Source organism: Serinus canaria, chromosome 25 (assembly GCF_022539315.1).
Source record: "Serinus canaria isolate serCan28SL12 chromosome 25, serCan2020, whole genome shotgun sequence".
NCBI classification, from domain to species: Eukaryota; Metazoa; Chordata; class Aves; order Passeriformes; family Fringillidae; genus Serinus; species Serinus canaria.
Window position 1 is genome coordinate 11,915,696 of NC_066338.1, and position 24,353 is coordinate 11,940,048.

Sequence of the window (24,353 nt, forward strand, 5' to 3'; positions counted from 1 at the left end):
GAGCCCCCAGGTAATGCTGAGCAGGCGAGCGGCCCCCAGTGCGCCGAGCCCCCGGGCATCCCCACCGGCACCGAGCCCCGGGTGGTACCTCCCGGTGGTACCGAGCCCCTGTGGTACCGAGGCACCGGGCAGCCCTGGGCGTTGTGGAGCGGGTGAGAACCCCTGGCGATGCAAGGCTGTGAGCAGCACCGGGCACCCCCGGTGGTATCGAGCCCCGGGCAGTACCGAGCCAGTACTGCCGGTACCGACCCCCGGTGCCCACGGGGGGCACTGAGCCCTGAGCACTCCCGGTGACACTGAGCCACTGGGCATCCCTGGGTGCCACCGGGGCAGCGAGCACACCTGGGTGGTGCTTAGCCCCAGGCCCTGCTGGTGGCACTGAGCCCCGGGTGGCATCCAGCTCGTGAGTCTCTCTCAGTGGCACCAAGCTCTGGGTGTTCCCACACCAGTGGGCAGCCCTGGTTGCCCCCAGACCAGTGGGCACTCCTAGTGGCACCAAGCCCTTGGTGGCACCGAGCTGGTGGGCAGTCCTGGTGCTGCCAGTCTGCTGGTGGTACCCACCTGTGCTGAGCCTGAATGCCCTTGGTGGCACTGAACTCTGGGCATCGTCTCGTGGCATCAGGGTGGTGGGTGGCACTCTTGGAGCTGTGGGTTTCCTTGGTGGGGGCACTCCAGCCCACACCCTGCCATTGGCGCTGCCTGGGAGCTTGGCTGTCACCAGCAGGCCAGGGTCTGGCTCCATCACTCTTCCCAACCTCCTCCATTTTAGGTATTTCCCAACTCGGGGCTTCTCAGGGAGCAGGAGGCAGGGTCAGGATCCTGGGGCCTCCCCCATGGAGGTCCTGGGCTCTGGGCCTGCTGCCCTGGGGCAGACTGGCACATGATGGGCAGGGCTGTGGTTACAGACGCTGCCTTGCTCCCATCCTGCAGATGGGAGAGGGGAGGCCCCACCACCCATGGATGCCCCGGGAAGGGGGGCTCTGTGTGCCCATCTGCTGGGTCAGGCAGGGCCCCGTCCCCCCAGCCCTTGGCCCTGCCCGGGCCCGTCCCAGCCAGCGTCACCCGTGGGATGCTCTGAGTCAGCAGGAGTCTGTGCTCCATCCTGCCCTCGGGGAGCCCCCAGCCTGAGTGGGGTGTCAGGGGTTCAGTCCCCCCTTGCCAGCGCTGCCATCCTGGTGATGAATATTCCGGACTCTGCCAGAACTGACTGTGAACGCTGGCTGCACTGGGGCCAGCGTGGGGGCCGAGGTCTCCCTGCCAGCCCCTCTTTTCCATCGCCAGTCCCAGACACTCAGGACCAAGTGTGTGCACACGCATGTGCACGTTCATGTGTGTGCACACGTGTGTGTGCCTGCACAGCTGCTCCACCCCGGCCTGGCCGCGCTTGCTGTCGGCACAACCATGAGCTCACAGCATCATCCCCAGTGCCCTGCCCGCCCCGTGCCCCCTGCCCCGGCCGCCACCCCCTGCCAGCCCCGTGCCGGGGCCTGAGCGTCCCGCCGCACGGTCCCCCACCAGCGTGTCATGTCCGATCAGCGGCCAGGCGGGTGCCTGGGGCGAGGGGCTTTGTGCCCGGGCAGCGTGGCTGCACAAACCCCCCTGGCCGCGGTGGCCGAGCCCATTCAGCTCCAGCGGCCTGCGGCTAATCCGAGCTGATGCCTGGCTGCGTGGCGCGGGCGGTGTCCGGTCGGGGGTTTTTTGGGAGAAGCCCAGCTCCCTGCTCCGCTGGGGCAGCAAGGCACCCCTCCCAAGGGACCCCCGGCTTGTCCTGCCCGGCAGGTTCCTGCGGGACGACTACTCCATCCAGGTGGCCATCAATGACTACCTGGACATCTACTGCCCGCACTACGAGGGGGCGGTGCCCGCCGGCCGGGCTGAGACCTTCACGCTCTTCATGGTGGATCGGGAGGGCTATCGCGGCTGCTACGAGACCCCCGGCGCCTTCAAGCGCTGGGAGTGCAACCGGCCCCGGGCGCCCTTCGGGCCCGTCCGATTCTCCGAGAAGATCCAGCGTTTTACCCCCTTCTCACTCGGCTTCGAGTTCCAGCCGGGGGAGACCTACTACTACATCTGTGAGTCCCCGCGGGGGGCCGCGGGGGCCGTGCTGGGGTCACTGGGCGCTGGGTGCGGTCCCCGGGGTCAGAACGTGTCGGGAGGTCTTGAGTGCAGCTCCGCAGTGTTGGGTGTCACCAGGATCCCCCTGGAGCCGAGTTTAGGGCGTGTGGCGGGTCAGGGTACAGCCGGGATTTTGCTGAGGTTGAGGGGAACACGGGGGCTCTGGGTGATGCCAGGGCTGAGGTGCAGGAGGCTGCGGGTGTCCCAAGGCTGGGGGCACGAGGGGATGGGATGCAGGGGGTGTCTGGATGCCCTGGGGTGGGGGATTCATGGAGGTGTGGGGTGCAAAGGGGTTCTGGATGCCCATGGAGGGGAGCACAAGGGGATCAGAGTGCATGGGTGGCGTCTGGATATCCTGGGGTGGGGGACGTGTGGGGAGGTGGGGTGCAGGGTGGGCTCTGGGTGGTTCGGGGTTGGGACATGAGGGGTCGGGGTGCCCCCGGTTCGGGGTGTCCCTGGTTCGGAGTGTCTCCGGTTCGGGGTGCCCCCAGTTCGGGGTGTAGGGTGGACTCTGGGTACTCTAGCGGGGAGCACGAGGGACCCCCGGTTCGGGGTGCGAGGGGGGCTCGCTCCGGGGTGGGGGCGCGGTCCCCGCGTTCCGCCGGGAGGGGGCGCCCCCGGCCCGCGCGGAGCCGCCGTCGGGGGGTCCCGGGGGGGCCGCACCGGAGCCGGTCCCCGCTGACCCCCCCTGCCCAGCCGTGCCCAGCCCCGAGAGCGCCGGGCGATGCCTGAAGCTTCGCGTCACCGTCTGCTGCCGAGGCACCAGTGAGTCCAGCTGGGTGGGGGCTGCCCCCCAAAACTCGGGGGCTCCACCAGTCCCTACTGCGGGATACCGGAGCCTCCACGTAACCCACGGGAGCCGCTCCCTGACTACGGGGGGTTTTTTTTCAGCGCCAGAGCCGGTGACAGAGGTGCCGAATTCGCAGCCCCGAGGGCGCGGGGGCCCCGAAGGTGAGTATAGGGGCGGGGCTGGGAGGTCGGGAACCGGCTCTCCCTGACCACTGCTTCTGCCCTGGCAGATGTGTCTCCTGCCCGGGGCACCGCGGTCCCATCACAGCCCTGCACCCCATGCCTGACGCTCGTGCTCCTGGCCCTGCTCTGGATCTGACCCCGGCGCTGTCCCTGGCGGGGGGATGGGCTCCTCTGCCCCAACGCCGCTTCCAGAGTCTTCCTCCCAGCCAAACCCCCGAGCCCGTGGGGCAGCCCCAGGCCATGACCCGCCTGCTGGACCTCCGCAAAGCCGAGCTGGGGCCGGGAGCTCCGGGCTGGAAGGTGAGGGGCAGCGGGGAGCTCCGGGGCACTGGGTGAGCACCTGCGTGCTGCCCTGAAGCATCCCTGGACGGGGCTCTCTCCCTGCCAGGGCCATCGCATCGCCGCACGTCGGGATTGCCGCGAGTCCTCGCGCTGGGATTGCCACACCCCGGCACTGCCCCACCGGCCACCGGCCCGGCTCTGGGGTCCCCTCAGCGAACGCCTGCTCTGCCCCACGGCCATCACCTCATCTCGTGCCTTTCCCCACGGACCCCCTCCCCTGGGGCCCAGGGACCCCCGACCCCGGAGCGGGGCAGCTCCGATGGCGGCATCCGCCGCTGCTGTGTCCTCCTTCGGCGAGGACACGCTGATCTGTCTTCTGGGAAGACGCCTTCCTCCATGCCCTCAGTTTGGTTTTAACCCTTGGTAGTGACTGAGCAATACAATATTTGCAAGATCGCTGCGCCCCGGCTGTGCAGCCCCCGCCGTCCCCCTGCCCGTGCCCCCCGTCCCTGCACGGGTGCCAGGGTGGCTCCTCCAGGGTGTCCCTGCCCCTCTTCCCTGCACAGCCCTCATGGCCAAGGGCTTAATTGCAGCAGTTTCATATTGAGTCGTCAGCTCCTGTCACTGGAGAGCTTTAATTACAGACGAGCTGCTGGTAATTAAGAACCTGGTGGTGGGGAGATGAGCAGTGGGACAGGGGGTGAGGGGGCAGTGGGCTTGGGGGTCACTCACCCAAAGCCCCCAGCCAGGCACCCTGGTCCCTTTTGCCACCTTTGGGCGTGGTTGGGGTGTCCACAGAGCAGCTGCTCTCTGTCCATCTCTCCGTAAGATGCCAAAAATGGGGGGTGTGGGGTGCTGCAGGGTTTCCCCCTTCCCGAGTGGAAGGGGGATCAGTGGGGGCTGATCCCATGGCACAGCCAGGTCCCTGCCAGAGCCATGGCTCTGCCACATGCCCCAGCCTTGCCGACCAGCACGAGAGTTCCCCGACTCTCTCAGTTCCCCATCCCATGAGTGCAGCCCCCCACTCGCCCTCCTGAGGGGCTCGAGAGGGGCCCAAACCCCCCCGGGGCCGCCTGCAGCAGGGCCCCCCAGCCCCTCGCCGTGCAGGCGTTGCCGGCCGCCTGCCGCAGTGGTGCCGGGCACGTCAGACAGGTTTTATGGCTTCTGGGAGAAAGAAGCTGCTTGGCAAGAGGCTGAGCGAAAGCATCGACCGTGCCGCTCCCCTCCCCCCGCTCGGCTGCCTGCCCTTCCCCCACTGCACCCCATCCTGCACCCCGCCCTGCAGGGAGGGGTGCCCCATCCCCCTGGGGGACACAGGGGCTGCCTAGTGCGGGGGGGGGGGCATCTGCTGTGAGACCCTCCCCCCCAGGAGGGGTGAGAGCATGTGGGGGGCATCGTACCCAAGGGACCCCCGTGTAGGATTCTGGGTGGGGCATCCCCCAAAGCACCCACCTGGGGGGATGCTGGGGGGCAATGGGGCCTGTAGGAATGGTGGGTGGGGATGTTGGGGTGATGATGACTTGTGGGACCCCCATGCAGGGATTCCAGGGGACAACTGGGCCCTGTGGGACCCCCATGCAGGGATTCCAGGGGACAACGGGCCCTGTGGGACCCCCATGCAGGGATCCAGGGGACAACCGGGCCCTGTGGGACCCCCATGCAGGGATTCCAGGGGACAACCGGGCCCTGTGGGACCCCCATGCAGTGATTCCAGGGGACAACCATGCCCTGTGGGACCCCCATGCTGTGATTCCAGGGGACAACCATGCCCTGTGGGACCCCCATGCAGGGATGATCAGGGGCTGTACCCTGCAGGACCCCCATGCAGGAATTCAAAAAGACAACCAGGCCCTGTGGGATCCCCATACAGGGATGTTGAATGGGGGCATCCCCCAAAGAACCCCCACACAAAGATGCTGGAGGACAGCTGTGCCCTGCAGGCCCCCTGTGCAGGGATGTTGGCAGGCTGTGTCTTGCACAAACCCATGCAGGGATTCCAGGGGGGGTTACCCATTGCACCGCCCCTTCCTCAGACCCTCAGGGACTCCCAGACAAGGCCAAGGAGTCCCTGTGGGACCCCCAGAGTGGATGCTAGGTCTGGGCCCTGTCCTTGAGCCGGTGTTGTTTGGTATGCAGGAGCTGCCACCAGCTTCAAATCCCATCGACTTCCAATGAGCAATGCCATCAATAACGGCTAATTGATGGCGCGGCCGCTCCAAATCAGATTCCCCGTCCCCTGAATCCAATTGATGGCTCCGCACCCCGCAGCCGCCGCGGCAGAAATTGAATCTATTCAAGGAATGGGCTCCATTAGCCCATCCCTTCTGTCTCGCCACCCCCCAGCCTCGGGGCCACCCCTACGCGCTCCCAGTGCCACCCACACCAGCCCCAGGGTGCTGGGGTGCCCATGGGGAGGAGTGTGGGGTGAGGATGTCGGGTGCCCTAGGTGGGTGGGAGTTAAACCTTCAGAAAGTAGGAAGGAAAAATTTATCATCTGGAATAGCAAGTGATGGGAAATGGTAATAGGCAGCAGGGAGATGGAGAGCAGGATAAAGAGCCGTGTCGTGCCAGGGGCTGGGAGCCACAGCAGGCACTGAGGAGGGAGCACAGTGTGGCTGTGCCCACCTCATGGCCTGGCTCACTGTCACAACAGGGATTGTGGCACTGGGATGAACCTGATGGGCACAATCCCTTTATCTCTGTGGTGTTCCCACTCCTGGCACCAAATCCCTCACCCAGCCATGCTGCCCCACCCAACCCTGCCGTGGCAGGGGCTTCAGCGTGCCCCAAAGACCCCTCATCACCCCAGCACGAGGATAAGGGCAGGTTCTGCAGCCATCCTGGGGTAGCCCCAGGACACACGGGGGACACGGGGCACGGTGCCCCTCCCCGAGGGCTGACAGGGGGGAGCACAGCCCCGCAGGGCAGTGGGGCCCATCCCTGCCTGTTCCCCATGGGCGAAAGGCAACGGCGGCAGCGCCCACCCTGAGAGCTGTCGAGAGCATCCCGGAGATGGGAAATGGCTCCGTGTCACCATGGAAACGGGGCCACTGGCTCGACATGCCGAGGGGACACGTGTGCTGAGGGGACACGCACGCTGAGCCCTGAGGAGCAGGGCACTGGGAATGCCAGACATTGGGCACGATGGACTGGACACCGGGCACTGGCCACAGGACCCTGAGAGCCCATCACCCACCTCGGACCAGCTCCCTCATTACCCGGGCACTCCGAGGGATGCCACCTCTTCGTGATGCCACCTCTTTGTGATGCCCCCGTGGCCGGGCAGCTCCAGAGCACCGCAGCAGGGCTGAGCAGGGGGTGCGGGAGCCGGAGCGGCCGTTCCCCGAGCAGCCTCCTGATGATGCGCCTCGTCAAGGTTATCATTGAGCAAAACACTCAGCGGGGGCTTGGAGGGAGCCGGCCCGCGCCGCTTAATTAACCGGAGCTGCACGCGCCGAGCCCGCTCCTGCCATAGCAATGAGGGCGCGGGCACCGGAGCAGGAGGGAGCTGGCGCATCCCACCTGCATCCCCGGGGGGCTGGGAGAGCAGCTGGCCAGTCCCAGCTGCCAGGTGTGCCCGCTCCAGGGGCCAGGGTGGCAGTCGGTGTGTGTGAGACAGCCTGGCACTGTTGGGTGTGCAGGGGTGTAGGCACAGATGTTGCCTGTGCAATCACTGTTCTGGGCCAGGGTGGCTGTTTGTTCATGCCTGTGTCCGTCTGTCCTGTCATGCCTGTGTCCTTGCATGTGCTGGAGTGCGCTCCCAGTGTGATGTAATCCTGCTGGACAATGTCAGAGCAGGGATGGGCAGGAGCTGCCCTTGCTGCCAGCTCTGCTTGGACCTGCTGCAGACTGAGGGCCCGCATGGTCCTCACGCTGGGACAATCTCTGCATCCCTGGGGAGAATGATTAGGACTTCAATGACACGGGGCACCACCCCAGCACAGTGTCCCTGTCTCCAGGGCAGCCAGACAATGGGGGCAGAGGCTGGGGCAGGTGCCCACCCAGGGCAGCACTTCCCAAGGGTGCCTGAGTGGATGCTGAGGTGCTCTGTGCCAAGGTGTCACCGGGCTCACATCACCTGCACTGCCTTCCAGCCTCTCCAGCGGAAGGATGCTGTGGGGATGGTGGAGGTGGAGCCCTGGAGTGTCTTGGGCCCTGCTCCCCGCATCCACTGATCTGCCCTGAGCTCCTTTGATCATCAAGCTGCTAACAAGCTTCCCTGGCAAAGAGCTCGTTAGCCACGGCAGAGCCTGGAGCTGCCTGACCAGCACCAGGGCAGCTCCTCGGGTGCCTGCGGTCCCAGCCCGGGGACAGGGACAGGACAGGCCAGTCCCAGCAGGTAGCAGGAGGTCTGGCCGGTGTGGCCAGCCTGTGGCCAGAGGCAAATTCAGCACAGATGCACTGAATTATTGAGCACAGGAGCACAAAGTGGCTGCAACAGCGACACCAGCATGGGGGGCATGGGGCCACGCTCACACCCAGACCCCACCTAGCCCAGATGGAGCAGCTGGACACTGCCAGGCTGCAAGGACATTGCACCCACCCAGGGTCCTCTGCCAGCCCCTTGGGTGGTGGCTGCCAGCAGCACAGGGCACCCCACACCTGCCAGCACCTCCTGGTGCTCTCCTGGCAATGCCAGCAGCACCTCCTGCTCTATCCCCTGTCCAGCAGCCAGCTCCCATCACCTGGCCAGCAGCACAGGTCTGGGGCAGCTGCAGCCAGTGGAGGGAACCCCCATTTTCTCTGTGCCCCCAGCCCCTCTGGTGAGCCGTTTCCAGCGATGCATAATTGAAGCCCCCCCGTGCCATCGCTCGCGGCCGCTGTGACGGCAGGCGCCGCCTCAGCCCTGATGAATATTTCAGGCCCTGAAATCTCCTGCGCCTGCACATTTAGCCCCAGTCCCCCTCTGCCCCCCCCACCCCCCAGCTTATTGGTTCCTTTGTTTCCCTGTGCTTCTGCCCAGCACCACGGCCACAGCACGGCAGGGGCACGGTGTCACCCTGCCCTTCTCCCTGGGGACAGTCACCCGGCCTGGAATGGGATGGGAATAGGCAGTTCCCGAGGGGCAGGTGGGCACTGCCAGTGGCAGAACCAGAGCAGCCCCATAGTGCCAAGCTCAGTGCCAGCTTGGGGTTCCTAGGGTGACTCCTGTGCTTCCTGTGCCCATCCCCAGCCCTCATTTGGGCCTGAGGGACTGCAGGACCCCTGGCACCATCACCAGCAGGGCCAGGGTAGAAGGATGGGGACAACCTAGAGCGCAGCACATTGTGGGTCTGTCCCTGGCACCTCCCAGTTCACTGCCACCTCTGCCAGTGCTCCCAGATGCTGATCGTGGTGTGATCTGTGTACAGTGGGAGCAGGATATCGATGCTGCTTGTCACTCCTTCATCAGATTAACGTCACTTACACACCACCAGACACCTCACAGGGGACACCAGGGTGGCATGGCTGGGATGAGCAGAGCATGTTTCAGAGCCAGTGGGGAGCCAGGTGCTGCGGCTAGCAGCCACAAACCCACCTCTGTGTCTTTGTCCCTTCCCCAGAGAGCTGTGGCTGCAGTGGGGCCATGTGCCAGCCCTGCCCTACCCAAGCCTCCCACCACGCACAGCCCTCACACCCTCCAGCACATCCACGCCGTGGTCATGTCGCAGCAGCAGGGGACAGGAGTGAGGCCGGGGCTGCCCCCGGCGGATGATATTGGAGTGATCTTGAGGCCAGGAGGGAGGTTTGCCATGCGGGAGGAGAGGAGAGGAGCCGGCTGAGTCACCCGGTGCCGGCTGCTGACTCAGGCGCTTCCTGCCAGGTAACCTCCGCTGCCGGCGTGGGCTGCTGGGACAAGGATGTGGCACAGGGGACAGACGGGACCGCGGCACTGCCTGGCACACCAGCCCAGCACCCAGGGTGGGCTAAACTGGCAGTGTGCATGGCTGTGCTGCACCAAGTGGTGACCCCTTCCTACCTGGGGTCACCCTGGGACCGTGGCTGCCAGCCGTGGGAGCCGTGGTGGCTCTCACCTCTCACCCGCCACCTCTGGGTGCCCACACACCCAGGGCGGGTGAGATTTGGCACAGCTGCTGGAGCCAGGGTTCCGGCAAACAGGCGTCTGGCGCCCAGGGCAGGAACCCTGCAGCTTCCTCCCGCCGGGCAGTGGGAGCAGCGGGGCTGGAACCACGCACGGCTTCATCCAGCGGCTCCACCAGGAAGCTGATTTCCTCTGACAGCCCTGGCACCACCGCCTGGCACCGCTGCTCCCTCACTGGTGGCCGGTGCCATGGTGGCAACTAACCCTCCTCTGCCAGGCCACAGAATCCAGCTCCACATAAATTAACTCAGGCCGCTAATTAAGCAATCTCTCCCATGTCCCTCAGAGCAGTAGGGCTCGCTCTGGTCCCTCTGGTTAGAGGCTGCTCTTCCCAGACCTGTAGCTCACCAGGGAGTTGGCCATCCATCTTCACCTCTCCAGCATCCACGCTGCCAGCACGCCCAGCCCCAGCCCCAGGATGTCCCCCAGGATTCCTCCAGAGCTGGGTCTTCCCCCTCTCCCTGGGAAATGGGAAGGCTCAGCCCCTGTGCCCTCCCCGAGGCGATGCCCGCCCAGCGCTCGTCAAGGCGCTGGCGCAACCATCCATGAGGCTTCATTCAAATTTAACGACTGACATGGGATATAAAAGGGAAGGGGCAGGGAGGAGCAGGGCTGCTGGACACACGGTGTGCGCTGAGTGTGCCCGAGGCGTGCCAGCCTGGCGGGGCAGACCCGTGCCCAAACACCAGCATGGGCTGTGAGGAGCTGCCCCAAACGCTGCCAGGAGGAGCTGGCAGGAGCCAGAACAGTTCATCTCCACATGGCCACACCAGCACTGCCAGCTACCTGCTCCCCGACCCAGGCCATGCTCCCTGCATGCCTTTGGCTTGTTCTCGCCGTGTCTGGCTGGACACGTGCCGGCACCTGGCTCCCGCGGGCGGGCCGGGAGCCCTGAGCTCAGCGCGTTGGGCCCTGGTAGGTGTGGCTGGTGAATATTTCATGCCCGCGTTCACCGAGCCCTTTCTTGGTTACACTCCTGCCTCCTCCCTGCACTCTCACCATGTTTATTTATTTAATGAATTATTTATCGGCTCCCCCTCTCGCTCGGCTGGGCGCTGCCCCCCCCCGCCCCCCCACACTCCCCCAGCCCAGCTCCCAGCCCGGCGCGATGATTTATTGAATGCCGGCTCTGCTCTGCGGTTGCGACATTCTGTCACAGGAAGCCGCGGTTAAACACTAACCCAGGCGGGCCAAGCGGGTCCCCTGCCCTGCCGGGGACTCGCTCCAGCCCCTCGGGGCTCATGGATGGCAGGTGGGAGGCTGTCCCCATCGCTTTGACGCCAAAAGCTGCCGGTCCTTGTGACGGGCACAGTGTGAAGACAGAGCAAGGAACCAGGGCTGCTCTATGCCCTAGCTCTGGACAGCTCAAGGCCTCACATCCCCCCGAGAGCGAAGCCACCAGGGTGTGTCCCCAACCATCAAACCCCAGACACCGCCTCCTGTCGTGCCAAAACCCGGCCAAACCCCCTCTGTGTGTAATCCCAGGAGTAATTCCTGGTGAGTGCTGACACCTGCACACAGCGCGATGCTCCGGGGCTGTGTTCTGCCCCCCGGGTGCCTTCGCCCCCACCGGAGCCCTGGGTGTGTCCCTCCGTGTCCCTCCGTGGCCCCGCACACGGCTGTGCGTGGCGGGGGGACCCCCGTGGTGCGGGTGCTGACGGCGGAGCGTGCGTTGCCATGAGCGGGGGGGTTTCCATGTGGAGGTGGGTGTTGCCATGGGTTTGCCGAGCCAAGGCGTTTCCATGGTGGCAGCGCGGTGCTCTGGGTCCTCCCAGAGGTGTGCAGCACCCTGGGATGCCACCGCTGCCGCTGCCACCTCACCCCGGTACCGGAGTGGCCCGGCCCCTGTGTTTCCCCCCCCCCGCCCCCAGCTCTCCCCCACTCCCACCCCCAGGCAGTCAGAGCCCTTTTCCACGTGTTGTGTTTTCTTCACTTCACTTCTTCGGATGAATAATTAATGGAGGCTTTTTTGGTCCTCCGGGCCCTTCCGCTGCCCCCCTCCCCCTTCCTGGCAGGACTCTGGCAGGGGTTTGGGCTCCCAGTGCCACCAGTATGGATGGGGAATGGGAGTGGGGCACAGCCCTGCCGTGGGCATCACAGCACTGGGTCTCCCACAGTGCTGAGTGGGACCAGGGGCCCTGCCCATCATCATCCTCCTTGTCCCCCTCCATGGCCTGGGGCAGCATCCACATGGCCAAAGGGAACCGGAGAAGAAATGCATTGGCTCTCCTTCCACACAGATCTCCTCCCAAAACTCTGGGGAGCCAGGAGACCCCCCAAGACTCAGCACCAGGGCACCTGGCCAGGCCTGAGAGTCACCAGGCCTAAAGGGGACATGGGAACATGACATTTGGCACCGCAGCACCCTGGCCACGCTCACCACGCCAGCGAGATAGCTCCCGGCAGGAGCAGCTCGGGCCGGCTCAGCAAGCCCAGCCACAGCTTTGGGAATCTCCTGGTTTCATTCACAAGCTCCTCAAGGCTGCCAAAGCTCCAGGTGATGCACGACACCAGTGCTGCCGGGGCAGAGGCTGCTGGGCTGGTGCTGGTGGCCCCTGCGTGTGCCCAGTGAGCTGTGTGTACCCGCTGAGCTGAGTGTGCCCACTGAGCTGAGTGTGCCCTCTGAGCTGCGTGTGCCCACTGAGCTGAGTGTGCCCGCTGAGGTGTGCATGCCCACTGAGCTGCATGTACCTGCTGAGTTTCAAGTGCCTGATGAGCTGTGCATGCCTGGTGAGCTGTGTGTGCCCTCTGAGCTGAGTGTGCCCTCTGAGCTGAGTGTGCCCAGTGAGCTGCAGGTGCCCAGTGAGCTGAGTGTGCCCCCTGAGCTGAGTGTGCCCAGTGAGCTGTGTATGCCCAGTGAGCTGCACATGCCCTCTGAGCTGCGAGTGCCCAGCGAGCTGAGTGCGCCCGCTGAGCTACATGTACCCACTGAGCTGTGCGTGCCCGCTGGGCTGTGCGTGCCCACGCTGGTGTGAGCATGCCCGTGCGTGCACACGTGTGCCAGGGTGCCGATCACCAGGCACTGGGCTCTGCCGGGCGGCGCTGCACAGCAGTTGCTAAGGGATCTCGCTGAGGACGGGCAGCAGGAATTGGCACTCAGCTCAATCCCCACACCCAGGGGAGCCCCCACAGCCCCCGGGGCTCCCCCCAGGACCCTCCACCCCACGTACTCTTGGGGTGTGGGAAGATCAAGGGCCTGTCCATGTGGGTGGGCACTTGGCCAAGTGCTGGTTCCTGAGGGAGGTCAGGGCAGGCGGCAGAGCCTGGCACTGTGTCTGTGTTCCTTGGTAGCCAGGCTGTCCTGCTACACGGGCACACTCCCTCCCACCCACTCCTGTGCCTCCAGGGTGGCCAAACCCCCATGTGACCCCCACGGCACCGGCAGGAGCACCGGAAGGACCCTCTGGGGCCCTGAGCCCCCACCCACGGCTCCCACAGACCCACAGGGGCTGCGGCCGCAAGGCCCAGAGCTCCCAGCCACAGCGACCCCAATCGCGGTGGCTCCTGGCCCTGATGCCCCCAGCTGTGGGTGTCCCAGGGAGATCCCAGGGGCACCTGATCTCGCAGGGACAGGCGTGGGTGCACCCACGGGAGTCCCAGTGGGACCTCGACGGCAGCAGGACCCTACACAGGTAACCCCCCCACTCATGGGGGTCCTGGCGAGACTCCGGTGGCCCCTGGTTCTCCTGGGACCCGGCCCCGCTGTCTCCATCCGCGAGGATCCGCAGCCCCGAGCCCGGTGCCGGTGCCGAGCCGGTGCCGGGGCGGGCCCGGGGTGGCGGCGGGAGCGCGCGCGGGGGCGCGGCGGCGGCGGGCGCGCGCGGGGCGGAGCTGGGCGCCGGGGCCGCGGGGCGCGGGCGGCTCGGGCTCGGTTCTCCCTCCATTCCCCGGGATCGCGGCGGGCTCGGGCGGCGGCAGGATGGCGGCTGGGCTCCTGCCCCTGCTCCCGCTGCTGCTGCTGCTACCGGGCCGGGGGCCACCGGGGGCCCTGGGCAACCGGCACGCCGTGCACTGGAACAGCTCCAACCCGCAGTGAGTGCGGGCGGGGGCGCCGGGACCCGCACCGGGAGGCGGGGGGGGGGGGAGGAGGGGGGGGGGGGGTGTTCCAGGGGCCGCGCGGGGTGGGGGGCGCCACCGGGAAGGACGCGGCGGCGACACGGCGGGGATCGCGCTGAAGGATGCCCTGGGGGCGGCGGGCGACACCGGGACTGCGGGACCCCCGGTGCCGGTCCCCTCGCGGCGCCCTCGTGCGGGCGGGGCCGCCGCTCCCCGGCTGCCGGTGCCCCCGGTGCCCCTCGCCCTGCCCGTGAAGTCGGGGATGGCTGCGGCGGGAGGGGGCAGCCGCCCGGCCGGTTCGTGTCCCCGTGGCCGCGCTGCCGGGCGGGGCTCGGCGGCGCCCGGTGCGGGCGCGACGGGGTCGTGGGCACCGGAGGAAGAGCCCCCCCCCCCAGCGCTGACCCACCGGGGGCAGCAGGTAGAACCTGGCTCCCCCAGGCTTCCATCTCCCGGTGCGCCGGGGCGGGCAGGGGTCTCGCTCCCCCCGCCAGTGGCGCCCCCCTCATGTCTGGGTGCGGGAGCGGCACCGGCGGCGCGGCGGAGGAGGGGGGGCCCGACAGGTGCCTGCCGCCCCCCACCGTCTTTGCCCGGCAGCAGTGGCACCCCCAGGGCGGCAGCGGTGGCTCCGGGGCTGCGGGGACAGCGGAGGGTGAGAGCGGAGGGTGGGAGCGGCCACCGAGCGGAGCAGTCGGGGGTCGGTGGCCTTGGCCGCTCAGCCCCTCCCTCACACCCTGCGCCGGGGCTGCCTCTGCCCTCGCCGGCGCACCCACAGCTGGGAGCCGATGTGGATGGGGACGGTCTGGTCTGGACCCACCCGGGAAATGGGGGCTGCGCGCCTGTGGTGCGTCCGTGGACCCCTCCACGGGGATCTGCGCCTGCTGCCATCGCCCACCTCTCCGTCCCTCTCTGGTGCGAGTGCCCAGGGGTGTGGCGGGGACATGCATCCAGCCAGAGCATCCTCTGGCGCCCGTCGGTGCAGGGGCTCTCCTGGGCTCTCCCCCCACCCCAAACCCCTTTGTGCAGGGTGGGAGCAGCCCCGGCAGCCCCCTCCCGTGCCATTGAGATTGTGTCGCCAGGCGGAAGCTCGGGCCCCATAAATCGTGCGTGTGTGCGACGTGCCGAGGCGCAGCACAATGCCGAGGTGCCTCCACACTCAGCATCCCCCCGCACCCCCCTGCTCTGCCCGGACCCCCTGCACCCCCAGCCTCATCCCCACACCGTGACATCGCCACAACGCTGGCGGCTGTGCCACCCTCACCCTTGTCTCTCCGTGACTCCCCCCTGCCATCACCACTGTGACCTGCTGCTGCCCTGGCCCTTCTCGGGGGACAGGGCGGAGGAGGGTGGCAGTGCCCGGGCCATGCCAAGCCGGGGGTGTCGCAGCCAGATGCCCGCACCCCCTGCGCAGGCGTGTCTGGCGCGGCCGCCGGCGTCCGGCTCAGGGCATGGGCGGCGCGGTGGGGGCGGCTGCGGCAGAGCCGTGTCCCAGGGACTCCGGAGCTGATATTTATTGTTAGGCAGTGCGGCAGCTCGGACGCAATTATAGCCACACGGCAAAGTGTCTGGATTAGATAAATTATGGGGGGAATTAGGCTCCCTGGGCCGCAGCCTGCAAATCCCAGCAACCCTGCTGCAAGTGGAGCCATAAACAAACCCAGCGCGGCCCTGCGGGGCTCTCTGGGGAGGAGGGGGTTGCTGGCTGTGGCCACTCCTTGGCCACAAATTTATTGTGGCTCCTGCCATGCTACCCTGGGTACCCCTGTTGATGCCCTCAGCAGGATGATGGGACAAGGGGCAGCCCAGGGAACAGCCCGATGGGGCCTTGGGAAGCAGGGGGTTGGCGGCAGCTCAGCCTCTTTGGCCATGCAAGGAATGGTTGGGGGTGCCAGGAGGCCAGGAAGGGTCCCCAAGCAGGCAGAGCACCCCTTATGCCGTGGGTTTGGGGTGTGTTGGCAAAGGCCAGGGGAGGTGTGGAGGTGGGATCCTCAAATCCTGCTCCTGCTTGGCCTGGTTGTTAGTCCAGCTGTGCATTCCATCTGTCTGTCCCATCACCTCCCCTGGTGGCAGCCAGCAAGCCCTGGGGGTGTGGGATGACCCTTGACTCATCCCTGCCTTCCACTCCCCAGTCCTGCCAGGAACAGGCCTGGTGGCAAGGGACAAAGGTGCAGGACGGCCGTGTCCACCCAGCACCAGCTTTTGTGGGGTCTGTGACCCTGGGGTGACCCACTGAGTAGGGTCAGTGGTTCCTGGAGTGTCCCCAGACAAGCTGGGCCCAGGCATGCTGGAGGCTCTGTCCCTGCTGCGTGTCCCAGATGCCAAGATGGGGACAGCAATTTGTCCCTGTTTGTGGACACAGACATGGCCAGTGCTCCTGACACTGCTGCACTCTAAGAAGCACCCCAGGGCAGGTTGGGGTGTACCACACTGTGCCACTGACTCTGATTGGGGACCTGAGGATGCTCATACTGAGGGCACTGGATGCCATGGAGGGGGCAGAGCGGGGGGTGTGGTGACACAGGGGTACACAGGGTGCCTGGCTATGGTGTGGGGGGTCAGAGCCCACCTGTGTGCAGGGAGGTTGTGGCACCTTGTGCAGGCACACAGCTCAAGCAGCTCCCCCCAGCACTGGCTCTGCCACCACACTCACCTCTTCAAGGTGGCTTTTATCTGCCCCAGGCTGTGTTGCAGGCAGCGAGGGCTGGAGTGGGCTCTGGAGAGGGTTGGAGTGGGCCCTGGAGAGGGCTAGAGTGAGCTCTGGAAAGCCTCAGTGCAGAGCTGGGGAGTAGCTCACGCAGGAGAGGAGCCACATCCCTGCAGAGCAGGTCTGGAGGGGCCCAGGCTCCTCTGCAGCAGCCAAACCCCAACACCAGGGCAGTGCCTGGCCAGATCCCCCCACCCCATCCACAGCACCTGCAGGGCTGAGGAGGATTCACCCACAGCAAGAGGGATCCGCGGAACTGGGGGCATCCAGCAGGAGGTGCTGGGCACCCGTGCCCAAGCAGGGGCAGTTCCGTGCCCACCTGTGGAGCTGAATGTAGGGACACTGCCACCACCCCCTTTGGCATCCCGAGGCTGGCTGGTGGGCTCGGCCAGCCCCCACCCCATGCCTGTGCCCTCCAGGCCGGGCACCCAGAAAACCCAAGCACACAGGCATCCGCGGGAGCTCTGGCAGGAGCGGGTGCCCACGGGCAGAGCGTGCCGTGCCCCGTGAGTCACGGCGCTGGGCGGCACCGAGCCCCGGCAGCACCGACGGCGTTCCCGTGGGAGAAGCGGCCGCGGTGTCGGGGTGCAACAGGGCCGGGGCCACCTGCTCCTGCCCGGGCTGGTAATTGAGTCACCGGTTGCAGATTGATGGTTTAATTAAAACCCAATTAGAAACCTCATTGATCTTGTTAGCAACACGGGAAGGTGCCGGCTTTAGCCGGGATTACAGGGATTGTATGGCCGTCAATAGTGACGGGGGGCACCTGTAGGGTGCTGCTGGAGTCCCGGCGAGCCCGGGGAGGGCTCTCCCTGTCCCGCCGGTGCTGCCCGCTCCCTCCACGTGCGGATCAGCCCTGGCCTCCACCCCTCGGAGCCCCGATTCCCCACGCAGGGAGGTGGCCCCGGGGACACCGTGTGCCGGCGGTGCCGTTAGCGCCCGCGCCTTGCGGCTGCGCCAGGCGAGGCCGGGGGGGCTGTGCTGTGGCTCGGTGCCACCCGCGTGCGTGGGCTGCGTCGCAGGCGCTGTCTGCCGAGCCAGCGCGCGTGTGCGTGGCCGTCTGGGCGCCGTGACTGTGCAGCGCTGGCTGCGTGGGGAGGGCTGCGCTGAGCCCCCCGGCTCCCCCGCGGTGGGTGCGGGAGGACGGGCGGTCGGTCTGTCCCTCCGTCCGGTGGGGCGGACCGGCCACTGTGGTCGATGCGCCTTTGCCTCTCGCTGTGGTGCGGGGTGACGGGAAGGGGACTCGTAAATCAATGGCACTTTTTTGTTCCCTGGGTGATGGATGGGCCCCGGATGCGCCAAAAGGACGAAGCTACTGGAGCCGAACAAAGAGCCTGGCTGTGCTGGGGGCTGTCCAGTGCTGGGGGGCACCACATCGAGGACACACCACACTGCCCTGCTCCCCACTGCTGGCACCACCAATGCGGGGTGCTGAGCCCAGCTCTGGCCCTGCTGCCCTCCAGGCCTCTCCAGCACAATGGGAATGAGTCTCTGTAGGGTGGGGGGTCCCCACGGGGGTCCGGCCCCGCCGTGCCACTGCTGCCAGGGCGTGCTGCAGTGCACCAGGCGCTCCCCGGCAGTGTGGGAGCCAGCGTGCGGCACGCAGCCCGGATTTATGGCAGCAGATGGGAGCGGAACGGCCGCCCGGCTCACCGGTGGCTGAGGCGTGCCAGGTAGCCAGGGTGCCACCGGGGTGCCACCAGCGTCCCTCCGGTGCGGGGCCGGTGGGCACCGAGCCCGGGGCCGGTGCTGCCAGGGGACATCCATCTGCCCAGCATGACAGGCTGCTGGAAGGTACCACTGTCTCACCAAGCCCTGCTCTACAAACGCAGTCGTGCAGAAGTGATGCTGCCCGCTCTCCTCCCGCACTTAACCCTTCGGGCACTGCCAGAGCCCACCGTCCCCACCGGCCATGCCATGGCTGCCAGAGTCTGGGATGTGGAGGGTCCATCCCAGCCCAGGTTGCAGGTTCTTTCCTATAGCTGTGGAGCTGGCAGGGACCAGGCAGCCTGTGCCTGCTCTGGGATGGGTGCTGTTGAGAAAAGAGGCAGGGTCCCTCTCTCAGAGTGTCTGTTCCTGCCCTTCCACCCCAAACCAAGGCCCATGGGCTCCCTGGATGATGCTGTCAGGAGGTCTTGGAGCACTTGGGCCGTTGCACTGAGGGGGCTGCTGGATTCGGGGGTATCTAGAGTTACTGCTCTGCAGTGACTGTGCAGGAGCCAAGCATGGCAGGGACACGGTGTTGTGACCAAAGCTGCTACTGGGGTCACCTGGATGTGCCTCAGGCTGTGATGACCCTGTGGCTCTCCCCATATGGGACCATTCCCCAGCCCCTCCCAGCTTATAGTGATGCCTGTGGGCTCCTGGCAATGCCCGTGGGAGTCACTACCACGGGCCCCTTGCCACACCACCTGGGGTTCCTGCACCCTGCCACGGGTGCTGGTGTCCCCCAGCCCAGGGGAGACTTAGGTGCCTCGTTAGTGAGGCTGTTTATCAGCAACCACACTTCTTAATGAGCTGTTGCTTAACGAGCCCCAGCCTGGGGTCCCAGGGGGCTGTGCCACAGCACTGGGTGCCCCAGGGGAATGGGGGGGTTACCTCTCCCCAGCACCCCCTGACAGAGTGTCACTTGTGACACTTCTCCTAGTCCCTCTGTCCCATGGCACAGCCACAGCCCGGCTGTGGGGAGCCCCAGCTGCCGGTGCCCGCCCCGGTGTGGGGCAGCTGGTGTTGGGGTACGCCGGCGTCCCAGCTCTGCGTCCCGCGTGGAGTTAATTGCAATTTTCTCCTTGGGGCCATTTCTTTAATAACAAGCCTTTTTCTCCCCCCGCCCCCCTTCCCACCACATCAAAGAGGGAAGATGAAAGGTCCCGGCGCCCGCTCAGCAAGGGTGGCTGCCTCAGCACCTTCCCGGCGGAGCAGTTGCCGGCGGGTGCCGGGATGGGCTGCGGAATAGCGGCTGCGCAGCGAGGGAGGGGCCGCGTGGGGCTGCGCTCCCTGTCCCACGAGTGATGAGTTCTGCCATCACCCACCCCTGTTGTCGCCCGGTGACAGAGGCGGCGCTTCTTGTCCCCCCGCTTTGCCGCCCGACACCCAGTCCCGTTAGGATTCTGTCTCCGAGCTCGGCTCCGGTGCCGCGGGCGCTGGCGGAGCGCCGGGGCTCCTCAAACAGCGCCGGGGGCGATGGTGCAGGGTGGGGCGTCTGCACGCGCAGCCCTGCCCGCTGCCTGCCCAGCCCTGCCGGGGAGACCCAGGGAGCCGCTCGGCTCCGGGAGGGGCGGCGTACCCCCCACCCACGGCCAAGGGAGCCCCGAGTGATGCTTTGGGGGCGCACGGTGCGGGGTTTGCCCTCAGAGGTGGGGAAAGGGCCGCGATCCGGAGCAATGCGCCGGGAGCTGGAGCTCCGCAGGGGAGCTCCACGGCAACGCTTGCCGGGATGCTGCTGTCCGTGTCCTGCGGGATGCGGGCCAGCGCGGTCCGGTCAGGGTCCGGTGCCGCGGCGGCGGCTCGGTGCCGAGCCAGCGCCGGGTGGTAATTAATTGGCAGGAGCAGCGGGTCAGCGCGGCGGCGAGGATTACCGCGGCCGGGATTTCCGTCGGGCGCGGATTAGGAGCCAGCGGAGCCTCTCCTGAGTGGATCTGAGGGGATTGCTGCTCCTAATCAATGTAAATGAGGCTCCCCCAGGGCCACCCTTTACGGCATTAACGAACTAACGGGATTAGCCAGAGCAGGGTGAGAAATCCTGGCTCCGAGCTGCGGCGCGTGCCAGGGCCGTGGTGGGCGGCAGCGATGGGTCGGCTCCAGGCTGCTGGAAATGGGGAATGCCGGGGAATTCCAGGGAATGCCGGGGTCCCCCGCATGCCCACGGGCTGTCCCGTGGAGACCCTGGTGCCTGTGGGGCCCTGATGCCCTTCTAGGTCTGTCTGTGCATCGTCTCCTCTTTGAGGCTGTCTCGTATGCCCATGCTCATGCCCATCCCACCTGTACATGTGGCTTGACACCTGTCCCCAGCAGCGCCTGTCCCCTCCCCAGGTCCACCCGTGCCCTCCAGGATGGGGATTCTGCTCCATTGTGGGGCTCAGGCTGTGCAGGGTCCCACTGTGTCGAGGGCTGGAAGAGGAGCCACCACTGCTCCCAGAGTTCCACCCTTTGCTGCAACCTCATCCAGCCTCTGGCTCCCCTTGGAGAACCCTCCTTGAGGATGTGCAGGACCTCCCTAACCCTGACCTCCCATCGCTTCTTTCCCTTGCAGCCTGCGGCGGGAGGGCTACACAGTGCAGGTGAACGTCAACGACTACCTGGACATCTACTGCCCTCACTACAACGCCTCGGTGCCCGAGCACCGGCTGGAGCAGTACGTGCTCTACATGGTGAACGCGGAGGGCTACCGCACCTGCAACACCAGCCAGGGCTTCAAGCGCTGGGAGTGCAACCGGCCCCACGCGCCCCACAGCCCCATCAAGTTCTCGGAGAAGTTCCAGCGCTACAGCGCCTTCTCGCTGGGCTACGAGTTCCGTGCGGGCCAGGAATACTACTACATATGTGAGTGCTACTACAGGTGTGAGTGCTACTACAGGTGTGAGTGCTACTGCGCGTGTGAGTGCTACTGCACGTGTGAGTGCTACTGTGTGTGAGTGCTACTGCATGTGTGAGTGCTACTACAGGTGTGAGTGCTACTACAGGTGTGAGTGCTACTGTGTGTGAGTGCTACTGCGCGTGTGAGTGCTACTACATGTGTGTGAGTGCTACTGCATGTGCGAGTGCTACTGCGCGTGTGAGTGCTACTACAGGTGTGAGTGCTACTACATGTGTGCGAGTGCTACTGCATGTGTGCGAGTGCTACTGCATGTGTGTGAGTGCTACTGCGCGTGTGCGAGTGCTACTACAGGTGTGAGTGCTACTGCGCGTGTGAGTGCTACTACAGGTGTGAGTGCTACTGCAGGTGTGTGCGAGTGCTACTACAGGTGTGAGTGCTACTGCAGGTGTGTGAGTGCTACTACAGGTGTGAGTGCTACTGCAGGTGTTAGTGCTACTACAGGTGTGAGTGCTACTGCAGATGTGAGTGCTACTACATGTGTGTGAGTGCTACTGCATGTGCAAGTGCTACTACATATTTGAGAGTGCTACTACGCGTGTGAGTGCTACTACAGGTGTGAGTACTACTACATGTGTGAGTACTACTACATATGAGAGTGCTATTACATATGAGAGTGCTACTACGCGTGTGAGTGCTACTACACGTGTGAGTAGTACTACATGTGTATGTGGGGCGCTGGGGTGGAACCCCCACACAGCCCCCAAACCCTCCTTGGGTCCCACCCCAGTTGGGTCTCCTGAGGTCCTCCCACCCCAGCTGGGTCCCCTCAGGTCCCACCCCAGCTGGGTCCCCTCAGGTCCCACCCCAGCTGGGTCCCTCTGCGTCCCCCTTGGCTGATTCACCTAAACAGGGCAGCTTTTCCCCACTGAGAGTTGGAACCTGGAGCTCTGGGAGGGGTTGAAGGAGCAAAGGGATGGGGGGAGTTACATGATGCAGGGAAGAAACAGGGATGTGGGAAAAGATGGGAAGAAGGTTGGGGATGTGGATAGGGGTGCCAGTGCACAGTGGGGTGCTGAGGGATGATGATGTAGGATGCAGGATGCTGCAGGATCAGGATTCAGGGGCTGCTGCTGCAGGATTGCAGAGCTGATGCCTGATACTGGTGCTGGGTTGGGATGCTGGAGCTGATGGTTCAGGCCTGGGGTGATGCTGCAGGGCTTTGGTGCAGGATTTGGGGTGCTGCTGCATTCCCCCAGCCTGGAGCACACCGCTGGGCAGTACCAGACCCCTCTCTGTCCACACCCACCAAGCCTCAGGGTGCCCGGGGTTGAGATCTCTGCCACGGAGCCCCTCTCAGCACGCTCTTTCTTGCCTTGCAGCCACGCCGACACACAACCACCGCCGGGCCTGCCTGAAGATGAAGGTGTTTGTCTGCTGCGCCTCCAGTAAGTACCCCCGTGCCCGTCCCAGGGGCTGGGGGCGAGCGGGGGCGGCGAGGCTGGCCCGTGGGTCCCCTGTCCCTCCTGAGGGGTGGGTGCATGTGGGGGCTGTGGTGCAGGCCAGGGAGCGTGACCCCCCCCCGTCCCCTCTCTCCCTCCACAGCGTCGCACTCCGGGGAGAAGCTGGCGCCCACCCTGCCCCAGTTCACCCTGCGGCCCGAGGTGAAGATCGAGGACCTGGGTGAGTCAGGCACAGCCCCCGGCCCCGCAGCGCCGTGTCCCTGCTCCCCGCCGCCGCCCCTGGGGCAGCCCCAGCCACGGGGTGGGGGTTCAGAGCCGCCCTGCTGCCCTCCTCATCCTCTCGCTCCTCCCCACAGAAAACTTCAACCCGGAGATGCCGAAGCTGGAGAAGAGCATCAGCGGCACCAGCCCCAAGCGGGAACACTTGCCCCTGGCCGTGGCCGCCGCGCTCTTCCTCATGACGCTCTTGGCCTCGTAGCTCCCGGTGCCCGCGGGGGCCCGGCCAGCGCCGCTTTGCCGAGCGCGGCCCCCTCGACCTGCTGCCCCTCGTGAGAGCCAGCGGGGAAGCACGGCGAGACCACCACCCCCTGCCCGGAGAGCCGCCTGCGGAGCTGCCCCGCGGGGCAGGGATCACGGCACGCACCCATCCGGCCGGACTGGCACCTCCGCAGGGATGCGGCTGGGAGCGCCTCGCCTCCCGGGCAGCGCGGGGTCCTGCCCGCAGCTCCCCCCCGGTGCCCCGTGGCTGCCCCGTGGCTGGGGGGCAGCGCCGAGCCCGATGAGAGCAGGGACCCCCGGGGCCGGGCAGTCTGTACATACCCATATAGATCTATACATACTGTACAGAGAGCGACTACAGAGATATTATATCTATACTGTACCATAGGCAGCCGCGCCGGCCCCGGGCTGGCTTGTACATAGTCAAACGTGTTGGATTTTCCTCGTCTTCCGTGAAGACCCGACCTATGCAAACGCACAGACACTTTTTGGGGAAAAACAAAACAAAACAAAACAAAAAAAAAAAACCATTCTCGATCTTTTTTTCAAGTGCTTTGGCTGGTGATTTTCATATTCTGCTCTTAGTCTATAAAAAAAAAAAAAATAAAAGGATAAAAAAAGGGATCACGGTGGCGTGCAGCACTTCCAGCCCTCGGAGGGGTCCCAGGGGGGCTCCAGCTCGGACAGGCGTTCAGGAGAGGGCAGACCTCCACCGTGCCACCCTCCTTGCCAGGCACAAGAGGCTCGGTACCGCTGGCAGAGGGATGCAGGGCACTTCCCACCGCTGGCTCTGCTCCCCATCAACCCCGGCAGCGCCGGCAGGGACGCGGTGCTTCCCATAGGAATGTGGCGTGGACAGCAGGAGCGCTTGAAGGTAAGGGCAGCGCGGGGGGGCCGTGGCACGCAGCCCTGGGGGTGCTGGGGTGGCGTTTGGGAGCAGGAGAACCTTCCTTGCCATCCTCACCAGCTGCACGGAGCGAGCAGACACGGGGTGCTGGCAGCGCCATGGGAACTGCGGCATTGCCCCTGCGGCGCGTCTGGCTGTGCCGGGCATGCCGGCTCCTGCCTCTTCCGAGGGGATCTGGCACACGCTGGCGGCTCCTGCGGGCTGGGGGACGCCCTCAGCTCCTCCCAGCACCTCCAGCCGAGGGGATGTGGGGGCTGGATTGTACTTGGGGTGGGATCGCATCTAAAGGGGGGTGTTGCTGGGGCACCCAGACCCCCACAGCCCCCACTCGTGGGTTTCTGACCCTGCGCTCTGCGGGGCTGGGGGGGGCCCAGTGCCCCCAGGGAGGGGACAGCAACTCTCCCCACAGGGATGAGGGGCTGCGAGGGCCCCGCTCCCGGTGTGGATTCCTGGGGAAGGGGGTCCTCCCAGCCCCAGAGAGCAGGGCAGCCACTCTCCCCCACCCAGCAGGCGCTGCTGGGCGGTGGCTGGGTGTCCCGCCGGCCCGGGCTTGTCCGGGTGCGGGAAGAGCCGACGAACCCGTCAGACGGGTCCTGGGAGCCCTCCCAGCAGGCGCCGGGTTCGCCACGTCCCCCCCCTCGCTCCGGCAGGCCTGGCCCGGCATGGGGCTGAGGTCCCTGCCATGGATCCCCTCCCGGGGTCCCCAGGTGCCACCTGCGGCTGTCTGGTGGCCCAGAGCAGGG

At 66.1% G+C, this 24,353-nt stretch overlaps 2 protein-coding genes across 2 annotated transcripts; both read left to right on the plus strand.

The window, feature by feature from the left end:
• Positions 1 to 1,569: 1,569 nt before the first annotated feature.
• On the plus strand, positions 1,570 to 3,825 carry EFNA4 (ephrin A4). The gene is given in 5 exon segments (XM_050984337.1): positions 1,570 to 1,694; positions 1,697 to 2,072; positions 2,812 to 2,880; positions 3,007 to 3,066; positions 3,135 to 3,825. Coding segments are annotated over 5 exon segments (633 nt in total). The 5' UTR covers positions 1,570 to 1,655; the 3' UTR covers positions 3,224 to 3,825.
• Positions 3,826 to 13,303: 9,478 nt separating this feature from the next.
• On the plus strand, positions 13,304 to 23,327 carry EFNA3 (ephrin A3). The gene is made up of 5 exons (XM_050984335.1): positions 13,304 to 13,483; positions 20,461 to 20,750; positions 22,125 to 22,190; positions 22,348 to 22,425; positions 22,562 to 23,327. Exons 1-5 carry the CDS (start codon positions 13,371 to 13,373, stop codon positions 22,681 to 22,683), a joined length of 669 nt encoding a protein of 222 aa, XP_050840292.1. The 5' UTR covers positions 13,304 to 13,370; the 3' UTR covers positions 22,684 to 23,327.
• Positions 23,328 to 24,353: the final 1,026 nt, after the last annotated feature.